Raw genomic sequence first — 26,727 nt, 5'->3', positions numbered from 1 at the left:
GATGGACAACCAAACTGCGAACGCTGAGTGGAGAGTGTTATGAGAGGCTACAAAACCCGCCATCGAGCGCTACTTCTTGTTATTCGAGCGCATGGCCAAAATCTGAACGAGACGAATGCTATAAAGCAAGGAGTGTCAGTACTGCGTTAACACATATTAGGTAGAGGAATCATACAAAATATTGATCATATCCAGTTCAAGAGAGATGGATTCCTTCATAGGATCACGAGGAATAACACCAGTCTCGGCCATTCGCGCGTGATGTAGAATCTTTTGTGTGCTGTAAAAATAATGAGCAATACGAAGTACCAGGATAATGATGGTGACTGACTCATATAGAACGAATCCACCGAAAACAGCCAGTCCACCGTAAAGCGAAATCGCTTCAGAAACAGCCAGCCCACGCATTCCCAGAGGCAGCGCCATTGGGGCCAGAGAACTCAACGCAACGACGGTAACACCAGCGAGAAGGGGCCCTCCCATGTACAAATACTTGTCATTTCTGAAGAGATGATTAGGAGAAACAGGCAAGAGAGATTCAAAGCGACTTACGTCGCCGTAGCCCCGACATAGGATAGAGATCCGACAACACCGCATGTGTAAAGAGCAGCGCGTGAAAGGATTGCAGGACTGAGGAAAAATAGGGGGCTCAAAGTTGCTGCCTGAAAAGCGTTGAAGGCCTGATGATGTGAACTGAGATGACATGTAGAATCGAAACAGGCAAAACGAGCTTACGAGCCAAGCAAGGTGCTTCTGCACCGGTTTGTCTGGAGGCGTGTAGTAGACACCCATCATAGAGCCGATGCTTCCCACTAAGCTGACCCCAAGAACCAGCCCTTTCATTGCAGTTAGATAGCAACTCGACCGAGAGATTGTGGCACTCACATGGGTTAGCCGACATAATTCTGACAGCATAGCCTGACTTGAAGAGACCACGAGCAGCGGCTGCCGTCAGCGCGAGTCCACCTCCAGTGTACATGAAGCTGTCATGGAGGTAGGACTGTTCTCCCGCTGAGAGAGAATCGCGTGTGTCTCTGTTCAAGAAACCCTCTGCGATCACGATGGTCCCAGCGACCGCGCCCTGCAAGCTTGCATGAGTAACTACACTCGATCCATTAGGATGAGAGACTCCTGACCGCAGTAATCGCGAGACGCTTCCAGCCTTCCTGTGCAGAAGGACGCACGACGGTCTGAGCATCGGTCGTTATTTGTCGTGACGCTCGCGCAAGTGAAGAAGCAAAGACTGATGGGCGGCTCTTCAAAACATTCCGGAGTACTGACTGCCCGACGCGAGGCTGGAAGGTGGAGAACTGGGCGGACTTGGAGCGAACAACGCTCTGAAGGGCATTGCAACGAAGTGCTGGGCGTAGTCCACCGAGGAGAATCATGGTCAAGCAATAGAGAATTGGGGGACGGGTTGGAGAATGGGAAAGGGGAGGTCGAGGTGAAGTCCGGCCACCGGCTCAAGCGACAGAAAGTCATGGAATCATCCCGCCGCAAGCATACGTCAGACGCGTCACGGCTGACAGCGTCCCGGAATGAAGGCAACGGAAATTATCAATTACCCGGAAGTTGCACACGTAACCAGAATTACAAGTCATCGAAAACTACATAAATTACATAAAAGCCAATTATTTTGCAGGGCGAAATCCGTGTAAAAACTCCCCAAGTCCGCACTGCAGGTGTAATATACTACTAGTACTGCTAAGAATAATATGCCTATCGTGTTATCTCATCCTGACCAGGCCAAAGCCCGTACCTTGCTGGGATCGATGACCGCGACCGCTTGGCGTTCAAGAGCGATGGCAATCATTGTTGTCTTCTTATCCCACCGTTTCCATTTAATCTCGAATACGCCGGACCTATCGCCGTTATACCACGACCATCTCCTTTCCATCGTCTTTGTTCCAAAGCATCGTAATCAGTGGCGACAGCTGAGGGCTCATACCTCGAAACTGACCTTGGTATCGTAAACATGCATAAATCCACCCCCGCCACCGGTGGCAAGCATGGTCCCTTCGGGACTAAATGCGAGCGTGTAGACATGTTGACTGTGTTCGGCGAACACCCGCAGGCATTCCCCTGTAACCGTATTCCATAGACAGGCGGTGCTATCGAAGCACGCACTAAGAAACACGACCGCGGTCAGCCAACTGCCATGGCACTATTGGGGGTACTTACGTCGCAAGCATCTCTACTTCTCCTGGTGTAGTCACAGGACACCATTCAACCGAGGTTAAAGAAGCTTGGTGACCTTTCAATTCGACGGACGACTTCTGCAGAGGATTGATCGTCCAAACTCGAGCAGTAGCATCGTCCGAACACGATGCCAACTTCGTCTTCGACGGGTTGCATTTGATAACATTGACCTCATGAGTATGGCCGCTATGAATAAGTTAGAGAGTATATGGTTCAAAGAGGGGGTCGTACATCAATTTATGTGTGAATGTTGGGTTCTCGAGGGACGTTATATACACAAGGTGATCGGCTCCACAGCTTGCAAATGTAACGTTGTCTATCCACTCTACATCCAGGCAACATCCTGTTGAAGTTGGTCATCAGCCACGGCCATGTCATAGGGCAATGAACATACCACTGTGTGTCCGATAACGTTTGAGAAGATTTCGACCCTGCACATCATATACTACAGATGTCGAGTCCAGGCTAGCAGTCACCAACCATGCCATGTTGGGTGAAAATTTGGCAGCAAAGACAGGACCCTGATAAACAGTAAGTGTCGCGATATTGAGCTTAGGATGGGAGATGATCACTGTATGGCAGCCATCCGTGATGTACGGGTCTCCCTCTGGCCCAAAGACTCGGAGCACGGAATCGTACGATCCCACGGCAACCATCTTTCCATCTGCACTCCAATCGAATGACGTGAGGTCCGCTTGTACAACATGTGTCAGGTCGAGTAGCTTTTTAGTAGGGAGGATGGGTTCGGCGGCGGCTCCAGAGTCAATTTTGTCCAACAATGGTATATCCCAGGAATTCACTACCGCATCTCTTGATCTAATTCATTCCTACATAAGTGACGGAGGGGACTGAAAACAAGGAGCTTATATGTACTAACCCCGATACCAGATGGCCAACGCGTACAGGGTTCCAAGCCACGATGAATACCTAAGGATCACGGTTAAGGCCACAACAATATTTGTTATCAGAGCTCCGGTCTCACCTCTGAGCTATGGGACTTCAATGTTCTTATTGCCGCTGTGGAGATGAGTCCACCTAATATTGGTGGTCCGTAATTGCATGGGACATCATGTGGGTTCACGGAGACGGCATTTTGTCTTGAAGTGAATTCAAGTGCGTCTCTAGCCAGCCTTTCGGCGATGGTCACTGTTGGGATACAATGAGTTGGAATAGTGTATGACGGATCCATGAGCTAACTTGTTCTCTTCTCTCCTTCCTTTGGACGCTTAGCGTTACGGGCGTCTGGTGATAATATAGGAGGTGTGCTAGCCTTCCGTTTCAGTTTCGCCTCCTGTGATATAGCAGAGAATTCATCTATAGAGTTTCCTACGACGTTCGTAGCCGAAGCACCCTCAGATACGCTCGAGACTTCGGAGGAACAGACGTGTGGTTCAAGCAGAGTGAACGGTATCTTGCAGTCGGAGGCCATCTTTCCCGCCTTCCAGTGTGCTTCTACTTCCGCATACAGTAGAGACTTGCTGAGGAGAGCCACTAACTCTCCCCTTTGGATGTGTGTTTTGAAGTGTGGCGTGCGGTCAAGATGGGCCTCCGACTTGAGAGAGAATGCAGCATGGTGGTACCCTGAGTGGATCTAGTGAGGACAAGGTATTGGGCGCAAATGATGGTACCCTACCTGAGTCAACAAAGTAAGCGTGTATCAGACAGTTGAGCTCATCAGCTGTTATAAGGATCGGTGGGGCCATTGTTGCACGCATACGCGACAGGAATCCACGTTCACGAAGACTCGAACGTCAGTATAGGAACGAATGGGAAACAACTATAAGTGGACATAGCAGGCACGTGGGGCTTAGGAGGTCACGTGCCGTGTAATCTTAGTTTTGATACTAAATTTACTGACAGTGTTCATTTGGGTTATTTCACTGGATGCTTCTTCTAATTCAATGGAGGGTAAACGGAGACACTCGGCAACCTTTTCTCAACCCTTGTTGACCTCGAGAGGTAACACAGAATCTTTACTCAAATGTGAGTTCTCTAAGTACTGCTGCAATCAGACTCAACTGTGTCTAGAGTCATCGTATAGATCTTATTATTGCATGCAACTACGCACGGCGTCCGTTCTTTGGTGTCTTCACAATCTATCGACAAGCGCAAAATCCGACTTAGACGCCCGCAGTGCAGCTTTCTGCATCCAAGTGAGACCGATGAGGTTTTCTACGGGCCGGACATCTCCCATGGAAGTTCGATCTGGCAGGCCATCGACTGCTATTTATGGGACGTGAGACCCCTTACGATGACACACCAGGTCGGTGTCATCATGCACCTATAGCTGAGCAAGCCGTCGACCTGCCTTCTCATCACTTCCAGCTCCATACAGCCCGCGGACAACATGGACGGCGGCAGCAACGATATTCACAGCGACGATGAGGCCTACGATGGCCCAGATGCCATTCTTGACGATGATGAGCTAGATTTCGACATAGAGGACGCTAGAGAGGAACTAGAGCAGGCTCAGGAGGGCGGAGCGCTTGCCCCCGGGAATTCGATAGCCCAAATATTACGCTGTGAGCTGGATACGCTCAGATTTTCTTGCTTTGCTGATCTCTCCCGCTTAGCTCTTTTTGATCTCCAACAAGGCTCTGTTGGGAATAGTGGTATGCAAACCACTAATACTCAAGCTCGCGTTTCCAATGTCGGGCTTCTAGATCTGGGTCGTCTTCTGGGAGCTCATGCAACGACGGACACCAATGACGATGATGAAGAGGGCGACGAAGACCTTGAGGATGATGACGACGACAATTATGTCTATGAGAGTAGGAGCGATGCGCGTCCTGGCTTCATGTTGCCCCATCGAGAACCCCAGAAGAAGGGTGTTGAGATGTTGATGAGCGGAGAATATGGTCGCGTTGCTGATAGACTTCCCTTCAAGAGACGCGAACGAAATCTGGCGAGGCGGTTTCTTCATCGATCTTCTCGGCGGCATGCGCCCATCCAGAGGGAAGATATCGCGCATGTACGATTCACTCCATTCATCGTTGTTCACTGAGTTAACCACCCTACCGTCGGATAGAATTTGATCCCCAACTCCAATGGCACCGCAGTCGCAAGTTATGATGCAAATGCATACTGTGGGCAGTTCTCTGCTGGTAAGGAAGCTCACTTTCCCGGGCCATCACAGATAACGAACTCACGTTACCGCAGATTCCTCGTTTTATTACACTTGCTGTCAAGGTATTGATGTCAACGAACCTGTATGCATGATCTTCCTGACCCTCTGGATCCCAGACTTCCGCCTTCACATGTATGACATGACTGCACCACCTTCCGGTATGGGTCCGGGGCGACGCCCACATCTTAATCGTGGCTCGTTACGCTCCTATGATGACGATCACGGGCACAAAACCTCATTAAAGGTTCTCAAGACCATCCGAGGTGCTCCTGGACGATGGACCATCACGGATTCGCACCTTAGTCCTGACAACGAAAGGTCTGTGTCTCTACCCTCTCCCGAGTCTGCTTTCTCATTTTAACCTACAGAATGATATATTCGTCTCTGGTAATTCCGATCTATGTTTGACTATTCTATGTGCTCATTCTGTTTAGACACCGACTGTGTATATGACGAACACCTTTGATTCGTCAGCGACTCAGACACCGATCCATTTCGGTGATTCTAGACGGAGACAACCTCGTACAATGTGGGGGTTCTATGATGAGGATTCCTTTGGCATCTGGAGCTGCAAATTCTCTGCAGATGGGAATGAAGTCATAGCAGGTGGAAGCGGTCAAATTCTTGGTAAGTCTACGCCACGTTTTCCTATCCGATTTTTGACAGTCTCATTTGTCTAGTCTATGATCTGCTGGCAGACCGCAGAACAGTAAAAATCCATGCTCACGAAGATGACGTGAACAGTTGTTGTTGGGCAGATACAGCATCTGGGAATGTCCTGATTAGCGCATCTGACGATACGTTCCTCAAAGTCTGGTAGGACGCCCTCCTAATTGTGTGAGCATGCTATTGAAGCTGAGAACCAGGGACCGTCGTTCACTTGGTGCATCTCCGAAGCCATCCGGTATTCTGGTCGGTCACACCGAAGGCATAACAAACGTATCAGCCAAGGGTGATGGACGCTATATCATATCCAATGGTAAAGATCAGGCCCTTCGGCTATGGGATTTACGCAAAATGTGTGGTAACGAGGAGTTTGAGAGTGGAGGAGCTGGCAGGGACTACCGGTCGGGTGGCTTCGATTATCGGTATTGGCACTTCATTATCGATTCCTCAAGATCATGCTCACATCTTTCATAGTTATGGGACATACCCGAAGCTAAAGCGCTCCGCACATCCCCACGATTGCAGTGTCATGACATACAGAGGTCATGCTGTCCTGAGAACACTCATTCGATGTCATTTTAGTCCCGCAGAGACCACTGGTTCGCAGTATATATACTCCGGATCGGCCGATGGCAAGATACATGTTCGTCAAGAGTATAAACGCTTTAACCTCCCTTGATCAACTGACGTTCGTGCTAGATTTGGTCCTTGGATGGACAAGTTGTCCAAGTTCTCGATAGGTCACAAACTCTGCCGATGTCATATGACCCGTCAGGTCCTGAATTGCCCCCACTTGGCGGAAGGCAAGGTGGTCTTTGTGTACGCGACGTAAGCTGGAGCTCTACGGTACGTGCATCACTGCTGCTCTCGGGCTATGCTCTCATCCTTTTCAGACACCCGTGTTGATGAGCGCTGGCTGGGAAGGGCGCAATGATCATGGAAGCATTGTTGCTCGGCATGAATGGAAGGGGCTATCCAAGATGAATGGAAGTCTTGAAGATCATGTCGAAAGGCAGAAGTTGGAAAGAGGGGAAAGAGCAGCTAGGCGTGCCGCTCTGCGCATCCCTGGAGGTTACACTGCCATTGAAGACGAAGATGACGACGATTAGACTGACGAGGACTTGGAGTAGATGTTCATGTGCTGTAAAAATTCGGTTTTATCTGTATCATTATGTACCACTACCAACTTTTGTTGGCTGACTTTCATTCATTCGCATTGCTCCTACAGGCACAAGTTTCAATGTTGAGCAAAGAGATGAGTCTATCCTCCTGACAGATCGCGTGTAACAGAACAGGTCCCGAACCTTTGGCAGTTTTGACATGACCATTTTGATAAGCATCTGCCCACCTCACTGTTCGCTATCATGGAAGCTGGAGGACCAGGACTCGCCACCTACACACATGGACACCATGAGTCTGTTCTTCGATCCCATAGCTGGAGGACAGCTTCCAACTCAGCGGGGTATCTCATCCCACACATACGACCCAACATGCACATACTGGATGTTGGTTGTGGTCCTGGGACCATCACCTGTGACTTTGCCTCTCTAGTTCCGGAAGGACGTGCTCTTGGCATTGATAACGCACAAGACGTCATAGACAAGGCCCGGGAAGCTGCAGAATCTCGCGGGATGAAGGACGTCGGGTTCGATGTTGGGGATGTGACCAAGCTGCCTTTCGCAGACAGGACGTTCGATGTCGTGCATGCGCATCAAGTCCTGCAGCATGTCGGCGATCCGGTGCAAGTTCTTCAGGAAATGCGCAGGGTTACGAAGGACGGCGGCATCGTCGCTGTGCGCTCGGTGGACTTCGCGTCCATGACCTGGTTTCCTGAAAACGAGGGCATGACGGACTGGCTGGCCTTGCACCTGCGCATTGCACGCTCCCTGAACGGAGATCCGACGGCAGGACGGCAGCTCCTCTCGTGGGCTCTCAAGGCGTTGTTTCCTAAGGCGGACGTTACTTCAACCGCCAGCACTTGGTGCTACAGCACTTCTGAGGAACGCGCGTGGTGGAGTGGGCTCTGGTCGGAGCGCATCTTGGCATCCTCTTTCGCTACGAATGCTGTTGAGAAGGGGTTAGCAAGCGATGAGGATCTTAAGAGGATGTCAGAGGCTTGGAAAGCATGGGGAGAGAGCGAAGACGGATGGTTTGCTGTACTCAGTGGAGAGATTCTCTGTCGGGTTAGGAATGTGTAGGTCCTAGTGCACTATACCATGCAGTCATTAGGGACCCGAAGGAACTTCTACTCGATTCTCAGACAGACTTGCAATTGAGGTTAAACGCTAAGTCAATTGACAGGGGAGAATATACCTTACTTGGTATTCAAATATTCATAGCCGACTTATAATTTATGACGCGGTCAAATCCAGGTCAAGCCCGCGCAGCTCAACGCAGTGCGTACCGCCACTTTGCATCTTGCTTTCATGCACATGAGTTCAAGCGCAGATTCTCAGCTCTTTGGCTTTCCCCCTGGATACTTTGTCATAAGATCCGATTCCACAGGCCGCCTCCTCGATGTTGCCGCGGACTGGGTAGAAGACGGCGGCGACGTCATCCTTTACCCAGAGAAAGAGAAGTCCTTGGTTGAAAGTGAGTTCGCGTTCCTCGTTTCTATTAACCCTGCAAACTGGACATTGAACATACTGAACGAAATTCTTAGGCCTTAGGAATCCTGACGCCAATAACCAGGTCAGTTGGCCAAGTCTTGGTATTTGTTATCAAAACATACCTACGCTTTCTAGGTTTTCTTCATTGATACATCTGGCGCTTTATGTTCGAGGTCTTCAGGACATGCTCTGGACATTGAAAGTATGTTTGGCCGCCTATTCGAGAGGCAGGTTGAACTTACCTTTGACAGATGACCGGTTGGTATTGCGTCACCGACGGCCTATCTCTCAGCCCTATCCCAACGCCTATTCCCATCCACTCCCACGTTTCGCTTACTCTCGACAAACGAAGGAGATTATCGTGACAAGTGCTTGGAATTATGATTCAGTCCAATCCAACTCGACGTCTGCTTCAAATCAGAAAGCTCATATCTTAGCAGCCCTTCCAATTACAAAGCGGCGCTCCGTATTTGACAATGCCTCGGAGTTCTTTTCGACTGCCGTCAACACCTCGTTCTCGCTTATATCGGGAAAACCTTCCAGTCATCACCCCAGACCGGAAGAAGTCTATGACGGCGACATTGACTTGAAGGAAGACGAAGTGCTTGAGCAGGATCGAGGGATCGAAGGGGAGGCAGATGATTCCCCTGACCTTGCTAGGAAAGTTCGGATTATCACCGTCAATCCTCGGGACCCACCACCGCATGGTGCCAACGCTCAGAAGCGGCGGCAGTGGACGATCCAACCTCTGAGAGTTAATGCTGCTCGAAGATCTCGCGAACAGTGATGCGTTCTCCATACTTTGATTTCGTACTTCACCTCGCATACTTGTACTGGCTAACGTTGATGTAGCATTAACCAGGCCATCGATATCTCGTATCATTTTGTATCATTTTGTATCATTATTACTGTGCGTTTCCATTCTTGTAATCAAGTCTTCGCATGTCAGGTGTCATAAAACGTGGTCGAGATAAGCGAGAACCTCAAGCGCGTGGAGGGTTGGTGGCATCTTATCATTCCTTCAGTCCGTGGATGTCCGGACCCGGGGTTGCTTATGCATATGACCGTCACTTATAATTCAATGGAACATCAGCGAGAGTACGAGCGCTGCAGCATTTGAAGCCAACATCTGTTGATCGATATCCCCCACTACTTTTCTCAAAATGGTTCACGAACGCCTCCGTCTGGCGTCGCTGTTTGTTTTAGCTTCATTGCTCCCTGCACTTGCACACCATGGATCAGGCAGTCATGGACAGATCCCTCTCAAGCCCATTGAATCTATCGGGGAGACTTGGCTCTCCAAGTACGGGCAACAGATAGACCAACCGTTCTCTGGCCCTCTCGCGTTCTCTCACCTTACGTATTCTCGGTGTTTGGAGGATGAATCGGCCCAGTTCGACGTAGCAATCCTCGGGATGCCCTTCGACACGGGAACCTCATATAGGCCTGGTGCGAGATTTGGTCCTTATGCTATCCGCTCGGGTAGTAGAAGGCAAAGAGGAAGCCGAGGATACACTCTGGCCTGGGGCAACAACCCATATGAACAAGGCTCCAAAATCCTGGACTGCGGTGATGTACGGACACTTGGCTGATCGATTTAAACATTTAGTGAACTATAGGGCGCATTCTAGGTACCCATTATCCCATTTGATAATTCCTTGGCCCTCGATCAGATGGAAGTTGCCTACTCCACGCTGCTGAACCGTCCTCTTGCATCGAACGAGACGTCCTGGGCTGACACAAGCGCGGCATTGGCTAAGGACGGCGTGGAGCATCCCCGAGTCATAAGGTAGAACTCATCGACATCGACAACCTCAGTGCTGATTATGCGCGTTCTTCTAGTCTGGGAGGAGACCATACAATTGTCTTGCCGATTCTACGCTCGCTTCACAAGGTCTACGGCCCCATCTCTGTCATTCATTTCGACGCACATCTGGATACGTGGGCTGGATATCCTGGAACGGTCACCGAGCAGTCCCGTATCACTCATGGAACCTTTTTCTACATTGCTAACGAAGAGGGTCTCATCTCCAATACTAGTGTACACGCTGGCATCAGATGCAAACTTGCGGTACTGAATATCTCATCCCTTCCATGGTCTCGGGCTTATCTACTTTGACTCATAGGGATTGGGGGACGTTCAAAATGACGAATCTGTTGGGTTCCAGATAATATCTGGGGAAGACATAGACGACTTAGGTGTTACTGCTATCATTGATACGATCCGGAAAAGAGTGGGAAACTCTCCCGTGTATTTGAGGTAAGTTCCGCAATTGAGCTTGGAAAACATCTTCATGTTTTGTTCTGTATGACTAACTCGCCCCAGTCTTGATATAGATGTGATCGGTATGTTTCCTTGCCTATGAATTGGAGAAAGTTCTTGCTAAGAGTGCCCTAGACCCTGGATTGGCACCAGCAAGTAAGTCATTTAGTCTGCCATCTGACTCTGTTCTCAGACTGTTTCAGCTGGAACACCCGAAGCTGGGGGCTGGACCACAAGGGAAGTTAAACGCATCATTCGTGGTTTAGCTGGTTTGAACTTTGTGTACGTCGAGCGACATGTTGTTCTTCACCGTGCTGACAGCTTATCAAGGGGCGCCGATATCGTGGAAGTTGCACCTGCGTATGACCATGGTGAGCTCCTCGAGTTTATGAATTGGAGAGAAGGCGTCAACGTGCTAACTCTACGCTTTTAGCCGAGGTCACAGGGATTGCTGCAGCTGATATCGTCCACGATTTCTTATCTATGTTCCTAACACAAGAGTCGCCGGCCCCCAGGAGATCTCCGGTGAAGGACGAACTGTAATCCTCGCATCAACTCTTCTCAGATATGCCGCGCTGAGAGTATCGACATGACATCTATCACATGGAGCACATCTATTTGTAGACAATATAACAACTTGGGGAACGTGGATCATAAACTTCATTATCTTCAATCTGCCTACCTTAATGCTGCGTGCCACCATGAAAGATCTGTCCTTGCTATATCTCTTTTTCTTAGCGTGCCATGCATCTGCTCACCTCAATCATCATGCACAGAACATTCTCGCCGTGCTCGACGAGCCGGAGCCATGGGCTGCAAAGTATGGCTCCCAAATCGACTTGGCTTATACAGGACCTCTCAGCTTCGCGCACTTGCCCTACACCCGTTGCCTCGATGACTCTTCTGAGGTGTTTGACATTGCCATCTTGGGTATGCCGTTCGATACGGCTACTTCGTACCGACCTGGCGCCCGCTTCGGTCCTGCGGCAATCAGGACTGGATCCCGACGTCAAAACACTGAGTGGGGACACGATCTCAGCTGGGGCGTGAACCCCTATCTGTCTCTAAAGGTGCAAGATTGTGGTGACGTATGTTTCCGATATGTTATGGGTGTACGCACTCGACAGTGTTCTGACCAATCTGTATTCCTATCAAGATCCCTCTCAGCCCGTATGACAATGCTCTCGCTGTCGATCAGATTGAGACGGCATATACTACACTTATTTCGCGCCCTGTCAATTCTTCCGTTTCGCGAACAGCTCATTTAGCTCGGGACGCCGTTGAGCATCCAAGGATCATTGCGTTGGGTGCGTAGCCTACATGGGAATAGGCTAATGAAGTCTGCGACTGAACCCCGTTGATTCACAGGCGGGGACCACACAATCGTGCGTTCGGGGGTATCGGCGCACGTATGCTGATACTTATATTACTGTATGTTGTGTTGAAGGTCTGGCCGATCCTTCGATCCTTGCACAAAGTCTACGGACCCATCTCTGTCATTCACTTTGACGCGCACATCGATACGTGGCCTAACCTCGACGGCGGTTTCTCAGAACAGTCGAGGGTCACTCATGGCACCTTCTTCACCCTGGCTTACGAGGAGGGCTTGATGTCCAACACAAGCATTCACGCGGGTATTCGGACGAAGGTGCAGGTAAGCCATCTGATTTGCATTCCGGGGTCGCGGTCGTCATATGCTGTCCGGAAATCGAATCGCACGCTTACGAGACGATATGTAGGGCCCGCAAATCATCGATCACGACGAGCAAGTAGGATTTGAGCTGCTCCATGCTAACGATCTCGACGACTTTGGGACGGACTACATCGTCGAGCAGATCCGGGAACGCGTTGGTAACAGCCCGGTCTACCTGAGGTACGCTCCATACATCAGTCCTCGAACTGGGCCCCCTCTCAGACTGCGCGATCAGCTTCGACATCGATACCATTGACCCTGGGCAAGCACCAGGAAGTAAGTGCACCTCCTGAAATCCCTCAGCGTCGAGCTTATGGCGCCGACTCTCACAGCTGGCACTCCCGAGCCAGCAGGATGGACGAGCAGAGAAACCAAGCGCATTCTCCGAGGTCTCACAGGCTTAAACCTAGTGTTTGTGTCCTCCACTTTGCCTCGCCCATCAGCTTCCCTGTTGACCCGGATTGTGCAGAGGCGCCGACATTGTGGAAGTGGCTCCTGCATACGATAATGGTAAGTATGGCTATACCTTGACACGGACATTATCTGACGTGTTGTTTACTCCAAAGCCGACACGACCAGTATCATAGCCGCCGGGCTCGTCGACGACTTCCTCGCCTTGCTCGTGCTCGAAGAACCACCCCAAGCGCGGGCTTCGAAGCATCGCAGAGGCAAACACACTGTGTTATAGGACATTCAAAAACCAAAATATCGCTACGTCGGTGGAGTTTGGCGTCAAAAACGACTACCATTATGTCTTTTCCCATACAAGGGTATAAGAAAACAAATCAATATATACACAACGCCATGAGATGCAGTGCTATACGACTGTCCGATCAGTAAAATAGCTAGATTGTCCGGTGCATAAACAGAGTACGACGGGTAAGTGGTAACTAAGTGAATAACAAGATATTAGTAAAGGCTTAATGGAACCCGCCGCCTTTCGACGCCCACTCGCCCGGAGGATGAACGGGGCCCGACGCGTAATCGGGCGGAAGGTCGTCATCGTGAGACGGCGACGAAGACGATGCGATTATGCTCGTCCGTGGGCCCCTGGGCTTCGTAGGACTAAAGTTAGATGGCGGTGCGACGCCAAGGTCCGCCGTGTGCAGCCCAGGCGGCGACGCTACCTGTGCCGGTGGTGAAGCGTAGCGTTGCGGGAAGTACGAGTTGTCCTGCTGGGGGGACTGCGGGTGCTGAGCGTACTCGTTCAGCGGCGGCACGGTGTTGCCGCCGTAGCCGGACCCGCCGACGGTGTAGCCGCGATCCGGCTGTTGCTGGTGGTTTTGCACGCCGTACGGGTCTGCATACGAGTTGCGCTGCTGGGGCGGAGGCGAGGCCATCGCGGCGGTTGTGTTGTAGGTGTCTGGGTTAAATGAGGGCTCCTGGTAGTGCTGCTGCTGGGGAGGAGGACTGCGGGTGCCGTAAGGATCGTATATTGCATACGATGTGGGCTGCGGAGGGGGTGCGCTGACTACAAAGATTGTATCCAAGTGAGTATACGAAGAAGGCAAGGGAATGGATGTCTTACATGCTGAGGAGCCTGCCTGAGCATGCCCGTAAGGCGCAGCATACGGGTCAACCTGAGGATAGTTGCTGGGTGTTGTACTATATGCCGTGATTGGACGCGATCCGGGCGCTCCATACGGGCCTGCGGGAGGTGCCGGGGTAGCATAGTAGCTTGAAGCGCTTTGTGTGTGCTGAGTGTGTGAGCTTGCCTGTCGAGAGGGCCGAGGGGGGTACGATGTGTTGTTATACTCGTCGACAGCGCGAGTTCCAGCAGGCGCTTGCAGATATCCACCTCCGGCATAGCCTGACTGGCTCTGACGACGGCCAGCTGCGCCTACCCCGGCGGCGCCAGCGGTAGTTGCGCTTTGGTTGTCGCGATACGGAACGGAGTCCTCTTCCTCGAGGTACATATCCTCAGCAGAGGCACGCTTGAGCGGCTGAGCCGGATCGTATTCTTGGAACGCAGGGAGACCCTTCTCTGCCTGTTGCTGACGTTGTTTGCGATCAGCCTCGGCTTTGACAGCATCAAGGCGCAGCTGCTCGCCGTAGCCATTGTTGGCATTGTTGGGACCCTCATTGTTACCATAGTCGTTGCGAGATCGCCTCCGGATGCAGCATCTTCCGACAGTGTAAAAGCAGCCACTGAAGAACAAGAGGACCCAGGCTGCGAGAGTGAGCCAGACGGCGTTGCCTATGGATGCGGATCCACCTTGGACGCTGTTGAGACGAGATTTGGCGACAAAGAAAAATACAAGATCGAATATGAAGGCGAGGAGGGCGACGACGGCGCCAAAGCCGGAGATACAGCTGCTGAAGCAGGTCATGGACATCTCACGGACGTGGGCGAGGAGACCAAATATGGCAGAGACGGCTGCGAGGCCGAAAGCGACGATATGGAGGACGAGGGCATAAGTAACCCATTTTACGAGCACCTCTGGGATCTGGACGGGGAGATTGTTTCCTACGAGTTGGTTGATGTCTGGGAGAGGATGGACTGTGAGAAGTGGAGCTGGGAGGAAACGGTTGCCGTGTGCGTACCGAGCTCGTAACCAACTGTGGCATTTGAGCAGGTCGAGATTGCAGATGATTCTATGCAGTATCCGAGAGTGCCAAATGTGATGTTTCCGCTGATGCCCTCGACGGCGAGAGATGCTTTGAGGAAGTAGATGGATTTGAGGAGTGGGACACCGAAGGAGACGACCGCGAGAAGAATAGTTGCGATGAGTGTGACGATGAAGCCGGGTGTTGCTGGCCGTAGAATGGACATGATCGGGTAATCGGTGGACGAGGATGTCCTAGGTGTAGGAGATGAGGAAGTCTTGGGCACCGGCTGTGGATCGAGTTGACTTATAACAAGCCTGGCCCTTACGCGCTTCACAGCTAAAGGAGACCCTACTGACACTGCACAGCTTTCACTTTGACAGCCGCCCGTCGTACCCGGCTGCGCATAAACACGGCAATACAGCACAGCTTCTCTCCATCCTTCTCCGCAGTGGACCACCTTCACATACTCTTACTCTTGGTTGCAAACAATAATTTCGTATAACAATGCCCAGCATTGCACAGTACTTTAAAACATGACTACTCAACATACGTCCACTCGAGCCAGTTCAGCTCCTTTTTCTCCCCCCTCACCACAGTCCCATTGTCAAACTGACCCCTGAACACAAATCCGCACTTCTCAAACACTCTAGCGCTCGCCTTATTCTCCGCAAACGTATACCCGACAATGTGCCTCGCTCCCATCCGCGGGATTGCCCACTGGTCCCGGATCACACCCAGAGCAGCAGGAATGATCCCGCGGCCGTGGTGGCTCGGCGCAAGGTAGTCTGTCTCGCTCTCTCAGTCTCTGCATAGCTAGTACGTCATGATAAAAATCACGCACACTGAAACGTCCACAGAATTGTCAGATCGCCCAACTCCTTCTCCTCGTTCTCCTTAATCCTCTCCGCCCGTTCCAAGGGGTCAAGAATATGATCCATCCTCGACCGCACGATCCCAATATCCCCAATGTACACCTCGCTCCCGTCCTCCTGCACCTCGCGCAGCATTCTCGCCGGGCACATCTCCACCAGCTTTATTGGCTCTCCGGGCTTGCTCGTGTCTGCCTCTAGCTCCTCCAGGACATCCTGGCACTCTCGCGCGCTACCATCGATCCATAGGTCTGCGTGCTCGGGGAGATAAGGCACAGGCGGGCCCTGCAGCCATCTCCATACACGTTCATCGTTCAGGATGGGCACAATGTTGACTTTGTCGCTTTCGCGGGGCGGCGTCAGGATGATTCGGTCATGAGGAGCGGGAAGGCGGAGGAAAGGCTCGCCGGTCTTTTCGTTGATCTGCAACGGACGCATCTTTGGGGTATCAGTGAGTCTTGCCTGTAGTACCTGACGGCCTTTATACCCCGGAGTCGAGTCAGCAACAGTTTCATCAAGTCAGTTGTTCCCATGGTAGTTGAAAGTTCGTACCTCCAAACTTGGTGAGTGCTACTAGCACAGCTTCTACGGTTTTTAGATACCGTACACTGCTTCAAAACACATGAAACGAGATAGCAAGAACATCGTATTATCATATCTAAGTAGTTCCTAAACCCAATCATATCGTACCACCCTTTATGTGCTGCTGCTGATGAAAACTTCCTTCGCGAGGACTACAGCCTCCGCAACCTTGTCAACGTTCGCGCCGACACCCTGAGCGCTCTCGTCCTTGCCGCCAGCCTGCAACGGAAAACATAATAAGCATATGGCTAGATTGATTTGAGATCAACGTTACCTTTCCACCGATAACCTCGCCGATCTTCGATGCCCACCCCTTCGCAGTGAAGCCCTTCGACCGTGCGCCTTCCGGAACGAAGTTGGCATGTGCAACCTTGGTGCGTTCCGGGTCTACGCTGAAGACGTAGGCGGGTTTGTTCAGCTTCTTGGCCTGCATGACAATGTTTTGGAGGATCTTTGCATTGCCGTCGACCTCGATAGCAGCGAAGTAACCCTCAGAGTTGGGGTTCTCTTCGAAGTGCTTGGCCAGCGCATTCAGAGCCTGGTAGTTGACAGGTGGTCAAAAGCAGATTAGATGCCAACAGGAGGGGGAACGGACCTCTTTGTTCAGAGCGGTCTCCTTCTCCTTAATCTGCTTGTCAAGAGCTTTCCGCACGGAAGCGAGGCGGTCCTTCAACTCTGCCTTGAGCAGAACAGAGATATCTGCTTGACCAAGTTCCTATTTCGTCTTAGCGTTATTGGACAGAAGCAACAGGGTCTGGACATACCACAGTGAGTGCCTTGAGGCCAGCGTCCTTCTCCTTTCCACTCGACCGCTCAAGCTCATCAAGGCGCGTCTTGAGCGAGCTGGCAATGCGCGAAGCTTCCTGCGCCTCCTGACCAGTGACAGCGATGATACGCCGTATACCCTTAGCAATGCCCGACTCCTCAATGATCACAAACTCCTTGATGTCGCCCGTCTTCGCCACATGGCTATGGACCAGTTTCTTGTCAATACGACTGAGCGAGATTCTAAACAATACGAGCGACTCACGTCCCACCACAGAATTCGATACTGGTCTTCCGCCACTGCGGGTTCTCCACATTCCTGGCAATCTCGTCGACATCGTATCCAAGCACGACCACACGGACGGGATCGGGATACGCCTCCCCAAAGACAGCGCGGACGCCAGGGATCTTGTACGCCTCCTCGAGCGTGAGGTCCTTGGTGTACACCTTGACGTTCTTCTTGATCCAGTCGATGCTGATCGTCTCGATCTGCTGCAGCTCCTTCAGGCCGATCTGGGCTTTATGCGAGAAATCGAAACGGAGCTTCGTCGGCGCGACGAGCGAGCCCTTCTGGTCGATGTGGTCGCCGAGCACTTCCCGGAGGGCGTAGTTGAGGATGTGCGTGGCGGTGTGGTTGCTTCTCAGTGGCCATCTACGCAGCTGTAAACGTTGTGAAGTTTAGCCTATGCAGCCTGAGTGGGCAGATGTTCTAGTTACCTCATCATACGAGGAGATGACGTCGTCTCCGGCATTCAGTTGGCCATACTTCAGGTGTCCGGTGTGTAGTACGTATCCGCTATACGACTGCACATTCGTGACCTCGAAGTCGGCGACACCGTCGATCACGATGTTGCCCGTATCGTTTTCCTGACCACCAGCCTCCGCGTAGAAACTTGTTCGATCGAGGAGGACACCGAACGTGGCGCCTTCAGGGATGTTGGATGTAGAAGAGAGGAACTGTTTGTCGTGGTAGATACCCTTGACGATAGCATTGATATTACCAAGTTCTGGGTTTATTGTTTTCAGTATTCACGAAGTAGACGGTGGGAGATGGAACGAGAACATACGGAATTTGAAGGAGTCGTTGGTTTTCGGGATGGCGTCGTTAGCGTCCAATGCAGCAAGGTCGTGGACATCGAGCTTGACGGCAGCGCCCTTGTCCTTCTTGAAAGAGCCCTTGCTCGCCTCTTTCGATGCCTCCTGCGCCTCCTCAAACTGCTTCTCGTTGATTGACAAGCCGTGCTCCTCCGCCATAAGCCGCGTTAAGTCCACCGGGAAGCCGTAGGTATCGTACAAGCGCCAGATGTCACCACCATGAAGTTCTTTGAGACCCTGCTCCTTGGCTTTAGTGGCGTATTGTTCGAAGAGCTTCTCGCCACGGTCCAGCGTGCGGGAGAAGGACTCCTCCTCTTCATCAAGAATCTCCTTGATCTCGTCTTGCTTCTTCGTAAGCTCAGGGAATGCATCACCCTGCACACACATGAGATCGTGTCAATGGCTGTGGTCGAGGCTCACTTACCATCGTCTCCACCACAACGGGGAGAAGGGATGAGAAGAAAGATCCAATCGGCGCATTCAGCTTTTTGCGGACGAATCGCGAACCTCGGCGAAGGACGCGACGAAGGACGTAGCCGCGACCGACGTTGTTCGGCACGCCACCGTCACTCAGAGCAAACGCGAGTGTCCGGACGTGATCAGCAACGACGCGGTAAGCGGTATCAACGCCGTCTGCGTCCTCGTCGCCGAACTTGCCAGCATATGGACGCGCGCCCGTGAGCTCCTGGATCTTGTCGAAAAGCGGGGTGAACACGTCGGTATCGTAATTCGACCTCTTGTCTTGCAGGATGGAGACGAGACGCTCGAAGCCCATGCCCGTGTCGATGTGTTTGGACGGAAGTGAGCGAAGCGAGCCGTCTTCTTCGCGGTTGAATTGGATGAACACGTTATTCCAGATTTCGATGACAGTCGGGTCGTCGCCATCGACTAGGTGGGCGACGTCGCGTCCTCCGATACGGTCAAAGTGGATTTCGCTGCAAGGCCCGCATGGGCCGGTAGCGCCCATCTCTAACAGGGCGTCATTTGAAGCCTTTTTAGCGGAGGCACGCGACACATACCCCAGAAGTTACCCGTCGAGGGTAGAACATGGCTTGGATCAACGCCTTGCTCAAGCCAATACCGCTTGGCATCCTCGTCTGCCGGTATTCCAGCCTTGGGGTCACCGGCATAGTAGGTTACATAGAGGCGCTCTTTAGGAAGGCCGTAGACCTTGGTCAGAGCTTCCCAGGAGTAAGTGATAGCTTCTTTCTAGTATGTTCTGATTATCGCCACGAAGTTATAAAAGGAAAAGACGCGTACCTTGAAATAGTCTCCGAACGACCAGTTACCCAGCATCTCAAAGAAAGTGTGGTGGTACGAGTCTTTGCCGACGTCCTCGAGGTCTGAGGTCTGTTTTAGTAGGGATTGCAGCACAGGACGAAGGAGACGTACCGTTGTGCTTTCCGCCTGCTCTGATACATTTTTGGCTGTTAAATGCGCGTCTAAGCTTGCCTCGTTCTGAGTTGGGATCGACAGTGCCAAGGAATATGGATTTATACTGAGGGCATATGAGAGAAGGTCAGACGCGACGCGATCGGAGAGCACGTACCTGGTTCATGCCAGCGTTTGCGAAGAGGAGAGTCGGATCATCGTAGGGGATGGTAGAGGAGGACGGGACAAAGGTATGGTCTTTGGAGGTGAAGAAGTCAAAGAAAGCCTGGCGGACGTTGCGTGCAGTCCACGGGCCGTCGTAGGGTGCAGACATGTTGGAGGCGAACCGTTGGAGGCGGAGACGGGGATAGGCTCGCGAGACAAGGGGAGATCTGGTCTGGAGGGCAAGAGTTATCGGAAGCCTCATCCAAATAAAATCCTCCTTGGGCGTGATTAGATCTTGACTCGGGCAATTCACAAAGTCACCTGCGCAGAGTGCACTATCAGGGGTCCCGCCTTCCGTCGCTGCCTACTTCCCGGGTCTCCGTCAAATTCCCGTCAGGTTCCGCACTTGCAATTGGTCAAACGCGCTGACTCATGAGGCATCTTATCCTAACCAACGCTCAACACCTCATCAACGTTCGCTGAGCCATCGTGCAACGTCGATCCCCATAGATTACATATCAAAGTTATAGCTAATCATTTGCTGGTAAATGACACTCCAGTTTCAGGAGATCAGCCAAAATATTGTGAAATAAAAATGTAAAAGTTTAAATCAGATCGCAGCGCTCCCGCTGCCGCCACCCGACCGACAAGTTAGTCTATATCAGTTACACTGCTGTACCGGTGATATCCTGCATCATGAAGCACTCCTGAGAGAGCGAACATTGCGGCGACCGCGCATATATAAGCAATGCATGCGAGTAGTTGAGGGACAAGTTGTTGAGAAGCGCCACTTGAATATCTGGCCTGCCCTAAAGAAGATCGATAAGCTGGGTGATTAGACCCGCGCACAAAAACTTAGCCCTCTTCACCGAGTCTCTGCGGTTTCGGTGCCCTCCTCGACTCACCTTCTCCTCTCACCAAAACCCAGTTTCTCTGTATTTTTTATCTGTTCATACCTGTAAAATCCTTCAACCATGGTGTCAGTAGCTTCTCTCCTTCTCCCTGCTCGTCCGTCGTACTGATCACCCCTGTTGATGATGACAGTAACTTTACCATAGGCAAGCATCGACTTTACTCCACCTCTTTTTCCCGTAGTGTACTCATCATGGTCCAACCACAGACCAGATCCGTGGGCTCATGGATCGCCCCACGAACATCCGTAACATGAGTGTCATTGCTCATGGTAAGCCCTTCCATTCTCACGACAGCTCGAATCTGATAAATTCTCTTAGTCGACCACGGAAAGTCTACCCTCACCGACTCGCTGGTCTCGAAGGCTGGTATCATTGCCAGCGCCAAGGCCGGTGACATGCGGTTTACGGACACACGAGAGGACGAAAAAGAGCGTGGTATCACGATCAAGTCGACTGCTATTTCGATGTACTTCGAGATCGAAAAGGATGACTTGGAAGCTGTAACAACAAGACAAAAGACGGAGGGTACGCTTGATTTCTATCAAACACGAACTGTGGCTTACTTGTTTCTAGGTAATGAGTTCTTGATCAACTTGATCGACTCTCCCGGACACGTTGACTTCTCATCAGAAGTCACGGCTGCTCTCCGTGTTACTGATGGTGCTCTCGTCGTCGTCGACTGTATTGAGGGTGTTTGCGTCCAGACCGAGACCGTCCTGCGCCAGGCTCTCACTGAGCGTATCAAGCCCGTCATCATCATCAATAAGGTCGACCGCGCCCTTCTTGAGCTCCAGGTTCGGAAGGAGGATCTCTACCAGTCGTTCCAGCGTACTATCGAGACTGTCAACGTCATCATCTCCACGTACCACGACGCCGCCCTCGGTGACGTCCAGGTTTACCCTGAGAAGGGTACCGTTGCCTTCGGCTCTGGTCTCCACGGATGGGGCTTCACCCTCCGTCAGTTCGCTGGTCGTTACGCGAAGAAGTTCGGTGTCGACAAGGACAAGATGATGGCCAAGCTCTGGGGTGACAACTACTTCAACCCTGCCACCCGCAAGTGGACCACCAAGTCGGCGGATGCCGATGGCAAGCAGCTGGAGCGTGCCTTCAACATGTTCGTCCTCGACCCTATCTTCAAGATCTTCGATGCCGTCATGAACTACAAGAAGGACCAGATCCCCATCATGGCTGAGAAGCTTGACATCAAGCTCCTCCAGGAAGAGCGTGATCTCGAGGGTAAAGCTCTCCTCAAGGTCATGATGCGCAAGTTCCTCCCCGCCGGCGACTCGTTACTGGAAATGATTGTCATCAACCTTCCTTCTCCCCACACCGCCCAGCGCTACCGTGTGGAGACCCTCTACGAGGGTCCCATGGACGATGAGTCCGCCATCGGTATCAGAGACTGTGACCCCAAGGGTCCTCTCGTCCTCTACGTCTCGAAGATGGTGCCCACTTCCGACAAGGGACGCTTCTACGCCTTCGGTCGTGTCTTCTCCGGTACCGTTCGTTCTGGCCCCAAGATCCGCATCCAGGGTCCCAACTACGTCCCTGGTAAGAAGGACGACTTGTTCGTCAAGTCTATCCAGCGTACTGTTCTCATGATGGGTCGTTACATCGAGCCTATTGAAGACTGTCCCGCTGGTAACATCGTTGGTCTTGTCGGCATTGACCAGTTCTTGCTCAAGAACGGTACCCTTACCTCTTCGGAGACTGCCCACAACATGAAGGTCATGAAGTTCTCCGTCTCCCCTGTCGTCCAGGTCGCTGTCGAAGTGAAAAACGCTTCTGATCTCCCCAAGCTTGTCGAAGGTCTCAAGCGTCTCACCAAGTCAGATCCTTGCGTGCAAGCTTGGATTCATGAGACTGGTGAGCATATTGTCGCCGGTGCTGGTGAGTTGCACTTGGAGATTTGCTTGAAGGTACGCTATTGTGATTTAGTTGTTTATATACTGTACTAACCCATCGAAAGGACTTGCAAGAAGACCATGCTGGTGTTCCCCTCAAGATCTCCGACCCTGTCGTCGCCTACCGTGAGACGGTCAAGGCCGAGTCTTCGATTGTCGCCCTCTCGAAGTCTCAGAACAAGCACAACCGTCTCTACGCCAAGGCCCAGCCCCTCGATGAGGAGCTCACCAAGGCGATCGAGGAAGGCAAGGTCAATGCCCGCGACGATTTCAAGGCCCGTGCCCGTATCCTCGCTGATGAGTATGGTTGGGATGTCACCGATGCCAGGAAGATTTGGTGCTTCGGTCCCGACACCACTGGTCCCAACTTGCTCGTTGATGTCACCAAGGGTGTTCAGTACCTGAACGAAATCAAGGATTCGTGTATCGCTGCCTTCCAGTGGGCCACCAAGGAGGGTGTCTGTGCCGAGGAGAACATGCGTGGTGTCCGCATCAACGTTCTTGATGTTACGGTAAGTCACCACACTTTCATTAGTTACATAAGCGCTCATCCCTCCTTAGCTCCACACTGATGCTATTCACCGTGGTGGTGGACAAATTATCCCCACTTGCCGTCGTGTCACCTATGCTGCGTGTCTCCTTGCTGAGCCAGGTCTCCAGGAGCCCGTCTTCTTGGGTATGCACATTTTACTGAATTTTTAACTCTGGTCTGACTCGTCTCAGTCGAGATTCAGTGCCCTGAGAACGCGATTGGTGGTATCTACAGTGTCCTGAACAGACGTCGTGGACAGGTTTTCAGCGAAGAGCAAAGACCCGGAACCCCCATGTTCACCGTCAAGGCTTACCTGCCCGTCATGGAGTCGTTCGGCTTCAACGGTGACCTCCGGTCACAAACTGCTGGCCAGGCCTTCCCTCAGAGTGTCTTCGATCACTGGGAAATCATGAACGGAAGTGCGTACTCCGAAGTGGCATGTTGCTTGAGCACCTTACTGACGTTCATCCAGCTCCCCTGGACAAGGGCAGCAAGCTCGAGGAGATTGTCAGGGGTATCCGTACACGCAAGGGTCTCAAGGTTAGTAACACAACTTGAGGCATAATATGAGATCTAATCGACTTCTCTAGCCCGATGTTCCTCCCCTCGACACGTACTACGACAAGCTTTAAGCAATCTCTACTCTTCGTGCATCGATTGTTGTCAAAGCATTGTTGGAAGAATTGTTGTTTGTTGTACTCTCATGATCTGAATATCATCACTACATTTTCTGCTTTCGCTCCATTGAGAGAATTTTCTATACCTCACAGCGCACTCTGCGCTCTATTGTATTTGCAGAGGTGTACCTAGAGTGCCGAGCTAGTAAGTAAACTGCCGAGTTGATAAGCCCTAAGGAGCTTGGGCCCAGGATGATGATGAGTCAATGACTCCGCGTCCGAAGTGCACGCGACAAATGATGCAGAGGCTTCTAAGGAGCAATGCATACGTCCTTGTTGTCCTTGCTGCCGTTGATACGTTCATATGCCAGATGGATCCCTTGCTCTTCTGGCAGACCTGCCAGTCGAGCTTTACGAGACCATAATTGGTCATCTTTCAGCGGACGACCTCACGCCAACGCTTCTATCCCTGTCTCGGGCCATTCCGCGATCGCCTGTTCCTCTCCATCTCTTGCTCAGAACTGTTCAGATATCCCGTCCTGAACAGGTCGTTCAACTACATCGTCGCTTGCATCGAGCAACAGAAGAACGTTCGTGGGTCCATCATCTGTCTTTGCACAGCTGGACTCTTGATCCGGATGTGGTCATCAATCTCATCAAGCTCCTTCCTTCGATCATCACACTTCGCGTACACATCGGCTTGACGTTCGGTCCTGAGCATGTTCAAGAGCTCGTTCAAAAGCCACTTCCTGACCTCAAATGTCTCGTGCTTCGTTTTCGACCCTAGTGAGTCGTCACGATAGAGTTTGTGTGGTCATACATTGAGAGCGTGTAGTGTGCAGAGGGCTACTTATTACCAGTTCCTGAAGGCAAGCAGTATTGATGTTATGTTGAGACATTTAGTTTCATGATCTTGTTGTCTAGGGAGCATATTACGATCCCGTTCTCACCGTGCTGGCTGCCTGGCCGACGTCCTCGCTGGCGAGACTGTCCATCGTACAAGACCCGCTGGACGCAGAGATATCTAAGCAGCAGCGCTTCGCGCAGCCACTCGTTTTCTTCCGGCTCGATCCCCTGACCACTCTCATCAATTCGCCTTGCCTCCGACCCCTCATATCCCTCCGAATATCCGTCCCGTCCCGCCAGGTCGTGAGGTTCATCTGCAACGTGACGAAATCCGTCCCCCGCCTGGACCTGCTCGATCTGTCGACATGCAACATCTCGCTTAACGATATCGAGGTTATCACATCGAGCTTCCCCGACCTGCGCCATCTTGTCCTGGACCGCTGCGACGTCGGGCGGGTGATCGCCCTTCGAGGGGGCTGGTCAGCGCTTGGCAAGGCGTGCGCGCTCAGCACCGTCAAACGGGCGAAAGACCGAGAGAAGAAACTCAAAACCTGGCTTGAGCGTAACCCATCTTTAAGTCCCGCCCCAGCGCCGCCAGCCGCAGTGCAGAATGCTATGTATAGGAGATCGGCCAAGGCAGGTCGAAAGGGTGTGGCCACGGCTACTATATCCTTGCGGGAGCCGTCGTCTTCTTCAGCACAGGCCCCACCGCCTGCCAGACCTCCTGGTGGGACGAACGTGGTCAAGGTTCGCATTTATCCATCGACGCCGAAGATTTCGAGCATTAATACGTCCGAACCGGACGCGGAGTACGAAGTCGCTCGTGGCGAGTTTGAGGAAGGCTGGGAAGACGGTATCACGCAGGTGTTCGCGGTACGCAATCGGCTCCACACGTCATGGAAGAACAAGATCAAGGTTATGCGGTTCACCGAGGAAACTATATCTGGGGAGGGTTTCGATGGATTGGAGGATATACCTGATGCTGAATACTTCGATGGGGCGATAGCAGAGCTTGCTGCGGTGAGGACGCCTCTTTTGTGCCTTTCAGGAGTAGGCGCAGGAGGAAGCGAGCATGCTCTCCGATGTGGTCACAAGGAGGTGGAGACGGCATGGGGCGATGCCTATCAATAAGTGGATTGCTCTGTAGATGAGCGTATTGCTCGGACGTTAGAAACCAATAGATTAGTACCCTAGAAGATATAGATTTCTAGCATCTACATGTATGAGTTCCAATATAGATCTAAAAGTTGGCGTTAAGAAAAGAAGGTCTTCAGCCAATTGGCCTCCTTCTCCATTTCCTCCATGGTTCTAGCTGGCCGCAGCTCGTCTGCGTCTACGCGCAATGGTTGGAAATTCTGTTGCTGAACGGTCGTAAGGTCATCCTGAAGATGAGCCTCAGAGGACTCTAGGGCGGGGTATATGTCATCGTTGCGGGAGAAGAAGTCGCCTTTAGCTTTCCGAGGCATGACATGAAAGTGGATGTGGGATACAGATTGGCCAGCAGCTTGTCCGTCCTGACAGGAGAAGCCATGAGAACAATGGATATTTGCTCGGGTTAGAGGCTTACTTGGCATGCAATGGTCAATGCATCGCCTTGGTACGCTTTCTCAACGACACGTCCGACGCTCTGGACGGAGGTCATGAGAGACGTGAGTTCAGGTGGGGAGAGATCGGTGAGGCGGGCGACGGGCCGCGTTGGGATGACAAGGACATCTGAGAGAGGGCGAAATGCAAACCTTGTGGTCAGGCCGCTTTGCAGGAGTGACATGGTCTCATGAGAGCGATGGCAACATCGAGTCTGACTTACGCCCGGGCACGAGTGGCTTGAGGTTGACTATGGCATACGACAGAGCAGTCCGATGGAAGGCCTGCTTGGTGACCTCGATAGTTGAGAAGAAGAGAGGCGTGGACATCAGCATCACTGGGGCAAAGGCGCGTAGGCGTGAGGGTAAGACAATGT

At 51.9% G+C, this 26,727-nt stretch overlaps 10 protein-coding genes across 10 annotated transcripts; 5 read left to right on the top strand and 5 right to left on the bottom strand.

Annotated features, from left to right (window-relative positions):
* Positions 1-69: 69 nt before the first annotated feature.
* CONPUDRAFT_46117 (uncharacterized protein) lies at positions 70-1,198 on the bottom strand (the record flags this gene model as incomplete). The annotated part of the gene is made up of 6 exons (XM_007764382.1): positions 70-118; positions 176-280; positions 332-502; positions 553-680; positions 736-836; positions 886-1,198. The coding sequence occupies 6 exons, from the start codon at positions 1,196-1,198 to the stop codon at positions 70-72; spliced, it is 867 nt and encodes a 288-aa protein (XP_007762572.1).
* A 466-nt stretch (positions 1,199-1,664) lies between these two features.
* CONPUDRAFT_79134 (WD40 repeat-like protein) lies at positions 1,665-3,921 on the bottom strand. Its single transcript, XM_007764626.1, has 9 exons — positions 3,833-3,921; positions 3,397-3,780; positions 3,182-3,345; positions 3,077-3,126; positions 2,594-3,015; positions 2,431-2,542; positions 2,182-2,385; positions 1,961-2,126; positions 1,665-1,900 (listed from the first exon to the last, which is right to left on the bottom strand). The coding sequence occupies exons 1-9, from the start codon at positions 3,900-3,902 to the stop codon at positions 1,733-1,735; spliced, it is 1,740 nt and encodes a 579-aa protein (XP_007762816.1). The 5' UTR covers positions 3,903-3,921; the 3' UTR covers positions 1,665-1,732.
* A 191-nt stretch (positions 3,922-4,112) lies between these two features.
* On the top strand, positions 4,113-9,550 carry CONPUDRAFT_95973 (WD40 repeat-like protein). The gene is made up of 19 exons (XM_007765387.1): positions 4,113-4,158; positions 4,228-4,462; positions 4,525-4,721; positions 4,773-5,170; positions 5,228-5,303; positions 5,359-5,388; positions 5,443-5,644; positions 5,695-5,728; positions 5,761-5,953; positions 6,007-6,142; positions 6,193-6,414; positions 6,467-6,635; positions 6,692-6,838; positions 6,886-7,039; positions 7,544-7,637; positions 8,436-8,584; positions 8,655-8,683; positions 8,737-8,803; positions 8,853-9,550. Exons 3-19 carry the CDS (start codon positions 4,547-4,549, stop codon positions 9,386-9,388), a joined length of 2,811 nt encoding a protein of 936 aa, XP_007763577.1. The 5' UTR covers positions 4,113-4,158; positions 4,228-4,462; positions 4,525-4,546; the 3' UTR covers positions 9,389-9,550.
* A 152-nt stretch (positions 9,551-9,702) lies between these two features.
* On the top strand, positions 9,703-11,623 carry CONPUDRAFT_115801 (arginase deacetylase). The gene is made up of 9 exons (XM_007765386.1): positions 9,703-10,175; positions 10,233-10,390; positions 10,444-10,672; positions 10,728-10,861; positions 10,928-10,947; positions 11,000-11,020; positions 11,068-11,146; positions 11,195-11,235; positions 11,298-11,623. The coding sequence occupies exons 1-9, from the start codon at positions 9,765-9,767 to the stop codon at positions 11,405-11,407; spliced, it is 1,203 nt and encodes a 400-aa protein (XP_007763576.1). The 5' UTR covers positions 9,703-9,764; the 3' UTR covers positions 11,408-11,623.
* Positions 11,624-11,700: 77 nt separating this feature from the next.
* On the top strand, positions 11,701-13,293 carry CONPUDRAFT_95965 (arginase deacetylase). The gene is made up of 9 exons (XM_007765385.1): positions 11,701-11,952; positions 12,021-12,171; positions 12,233-12,249; positions 12,312-12,518; positions 12,604-12,737; positions 12,793-12,833; positions 12,890-12,968; positions 13,027-13,067; positions 13,124-13,293. Exons 1-9 carry the CDS (start codon positions 11,797-11,799, stop codon positions 13,243-13,245), a joined length of 948 nt encoding a protein of 315 aa, XP_007763575.1. The 5' UTR covers positions 11,701-11,796; the 3' UTR covers positions 13,246-13,293.
* Positions 13,282-15,437, bottom strand: CONPUDRAFT_95961 (pali-domain-containing protein). Its single transcript, XM_007765384.1, has 3 exons — positions 15,102-15,437; positions 14,086-15,042; positions 13,282-14,028 (listed from the first exon to the last, which is right to left on the bottom strand). The coding sequence occupies exons 1-3, from the start codon at positions 15,328-15,330 to the stop codon at positions 13,478-13,480; spliced, it is 1,737 nt and encodes a 578-aa protein (XP_007763574.1). The 5' UTR covers positions 15,331-15,437; the 3' UTR covers positions 13,282-13,477.
* A 207-nt stretch (positions 15,438-15,644) lies between these two features.
* Positions 15,645-16,651, bottom strand: CONPUDRAFT_115792 (uncharacterized protein; the record flags this gene model as incomplete). The annotated part of the gene is made up of 2 exons (XM_007765383.1): positions 15,951-16,651; positions 15,645-15,900 (listed from the first exon to the last, which is right to left on the bottom strand). The coding sequence occupies exons 1-2, from the start codon at positions 16,412-16,414 to the stop codon at positions 15,645-15,647; spliced, it is 720 nt and encodes a 239-aa protein (XP_007763573.1). The 5' UTR covers positions 16,415-16,651.
* CONPUDRAFT_115791 (uncharacterized protein) lies at positions 16,618-20,123 on the bottom strand (the record flags this gene model as incomplete). Its single annotated transcript, XM_007765382.1, has 12 exons — positions 16,618-16,777; positions 16,833-17,096; positions 17,154-17,273; positions 17,323-17,527; positions 17,589-17,983; positions 18,041-18,330; positions 18,391-18,793; positions 18,843-19,387; positions 19,438-19,627; positions 19,679-19,761; positions 19,811-19,916; positions 19,968-20,123. 12 exons carry the CDS (start codon positions 20,121-20,123, stop codon positions 16,673-16,675), a joined length of 2,862 nt encoding a protein of 953 aa, XP_007763572.1. The 3' UTR covers positions 16,618-16,672.
* Positions 20,124-20,823: 700 nt separating this feature from the next.
* On the top strand, positions 20,824-24,042 carry CONPUDRAFT_79126 (P-loop containing nucleoside triphosphate hydrolase protein). Its single transcript, XM_007764625.1, has 10 exons — positions 20,824-20,933; positions 20,999-21,008; positions 21,071-21,137; positions 21,187-21,393; positions 21,442-22,787; positions 22,838-23,284; positions 23,334-23,448; positions 23,496-23,723; positions 23,777-23,844; positions 23,895-24,042. Exons 1-10 carry the CDS (start codon positions 20,929-20,931, stop codon positions 23,934-23,936), a joined length of 2,535 nt encoding a protein of 844 aa, XP_007762815.1. The 5' UTR covers positions 20,824-20,928; the 3' UTR covers positions 23,937-24,042.
* A 237-nt stretch (positions 24,043-24,279) lies between these two features.
* On the top strand, positions 24,280-26,700 carry CONPUDRAFT_134261 (uncharacterized protein). The gene is made up of 4 exons (XM_007765381.1): positions 24,280-24,707; positions 24,757-24,790; positions 24,846-26,281; positions 26,335-26,700. Exons 1-3 carry the CDS (start codon positions 24,286-24,288, stop codon positions 25,896-25,898), a joined length of 1,509 nt encoding a protein of 502 aa, XP_007763571.1. The 5' UTR covers positions 24,280-24,285; the 3' UTR covers positions 25,899-26,281; positions 26,335-26,700.
* The last annotated feature ends 27 nt before the right edge of the window (positions 26,701-26,727 follow it).

This window comes from Coniophora puteana (assembly GCF_000271625.1).
Source record: "Coniophora puteana RWD-64-598 SS2 unplaced genomic scaffold CONPUscaffold_1, whole genome shotgun sequence".
In the NCBI taxonomy this organism is placed as follows: Eukaryota; Fungi; Basidiomycota; class Agaricomycetes; order Boletales; family Coniophoraceae; genus Coniophora; species Coniophora puteana.
Note: the sequence above shows the minus strand (reverse complement) of the source record. Positions and strands in the feature narration are given on the sequence as shown.

Coding starts and splice junctions, on each gene's coding strand:
- CONPUDRAFT_79134 (XM_007764626.1), bottom strand. CDS start 3,902: ATGGCCCCACCGATCCTTATAACAGCTGATGAGCTCAACTGTCTGATA. Junction 3,016..3,076: donor GTTGGCCATCTGGTATCGGG/GTTAGTACATAT, acceptor GGAATGAATTAG/ATCAAGAGATGCGGTAGTGA. Junction 2,543..2,593: donor ACGTTATCGGACACACAGTG/GTATGTTCATTG, acceptor CAACTTCAACAG/GATGTTGCCTGGATGTAGAG.
- CONPUDRAFT_95973 (XM_007765387.1), top strand. CDS start 4,547: ATGGACGGCGGCAGCAACGATATTCACAGCGACGATGAGGCCTACGAT. Junction 5,954..6,006: donor TGGAAGCGGTCAAATTCTTG/GTAAGTCTACGC, acceptor TCATTTGTCTAG/TCTATGATCTGCTGGCAGAC. Junction 7,638..8,435: donor CGCGGGATGAAGGACGTCGG/GTTCGATGTTGG, acceptor CATGAGTTCAAG/CGCAGATTCTCAGCTCTTTG.
- CONPUDRAFT_115801 (XM_007765386.1), top strand. CDS start 9,765: ATGGTTCACGAACGCCTCCGTCTGGCGTCGCTGTTTGTTTTAGCTTCA. Junction 10,673..10,727: donor GCATCAGATGCAAACTTGCG/GTACTGAATATC, acceptor TTTGACTCATAG/GGATTGGGGGACGTTCAAAA. Junction 10,948..10,999: donor TCTTGATATAGATGTGATCG/GTATGTTTCCTT, acceptor AGAGTGCCCTAG/ACCCTGGATTGGCACCAGCA.
- CONPUDRAFT_95965 (XM_007765385.1), top strand. CDS start 11,797: ATGCCGTTCGATACGGCTACTTCGTACCGACCTGGCGCCCGCTTCGGT. Junction 12,519..12,603: donor GTATTCGGACGAAGGTGCAG/GTAAGCCATCTG, acceptor GACGATATGTAG/GGCCCGCAAATCATCGATCA. Junction 13,068..13,123: donor GGCTCCTGCATACGATAATG/GTAAGTATGGCT, acceptor TTTACTCCAAAG/CCGACACGACCAGTATCATA.
- CONPUDRAFT_95961 (XM_007765384.1), bottom strand. CDS start 15,330: ATGTCCATTCTACGGCCAGCAACACCCGGCTTCATCGTCACACTCATC. Junction 15,043..15,101: donor CACAGTTGGTTACGAGCTCG/GTACGCACACGG, acceptor ATCCTCTCCCAG/ACATCAACCAACTCGTAGGA. Junction 14,029..14,085: donor TCAGGCAGGCTCCTCAGCAT/GTAAGACATCCA, acceptor CAATCTTTGTAG/TCAGCGCACCCCCTCCGCAG.
- CONPUDRAFT_79126 (XM_007764625.1), top strand. Junction 21,138..21,186: donor CATGAGTGTCATTGCTCATG/GTAAGCCCTTCC, acceptor AAATTCTCTTAG/TCGACCACGGAAAGTCTACC. Junction 23,845..23,894: donor GTACACGCAAGGGTCTCAAG/GTTAGTAACACA, acceptor CGACTTCTCTAG/CCCGATGTTCCTCCCCTCGA.
- CONPUDRAFT_134261 (XM_007765381.1), top strand. CDS start 24,286: ATGCCAGATGGATCCCTTGCTCTTCTGGCAGACCTGCCAGTCGAGCTT. Junction 24,708..24,756: donor GTGCTTCGTTTTCGACCCTA/GTGAGTCGTCAC, acceptor GAGAGCGTGTAG/TGTGCAGAGGGCTACTTATT. Junction 24,791..24,845: donor CTTATTACCAGTTCCTGAAG/GCAAGCAGTATT, acceptor CTTGTTGTCTAG/GGAGCATATTACGATCCCGT.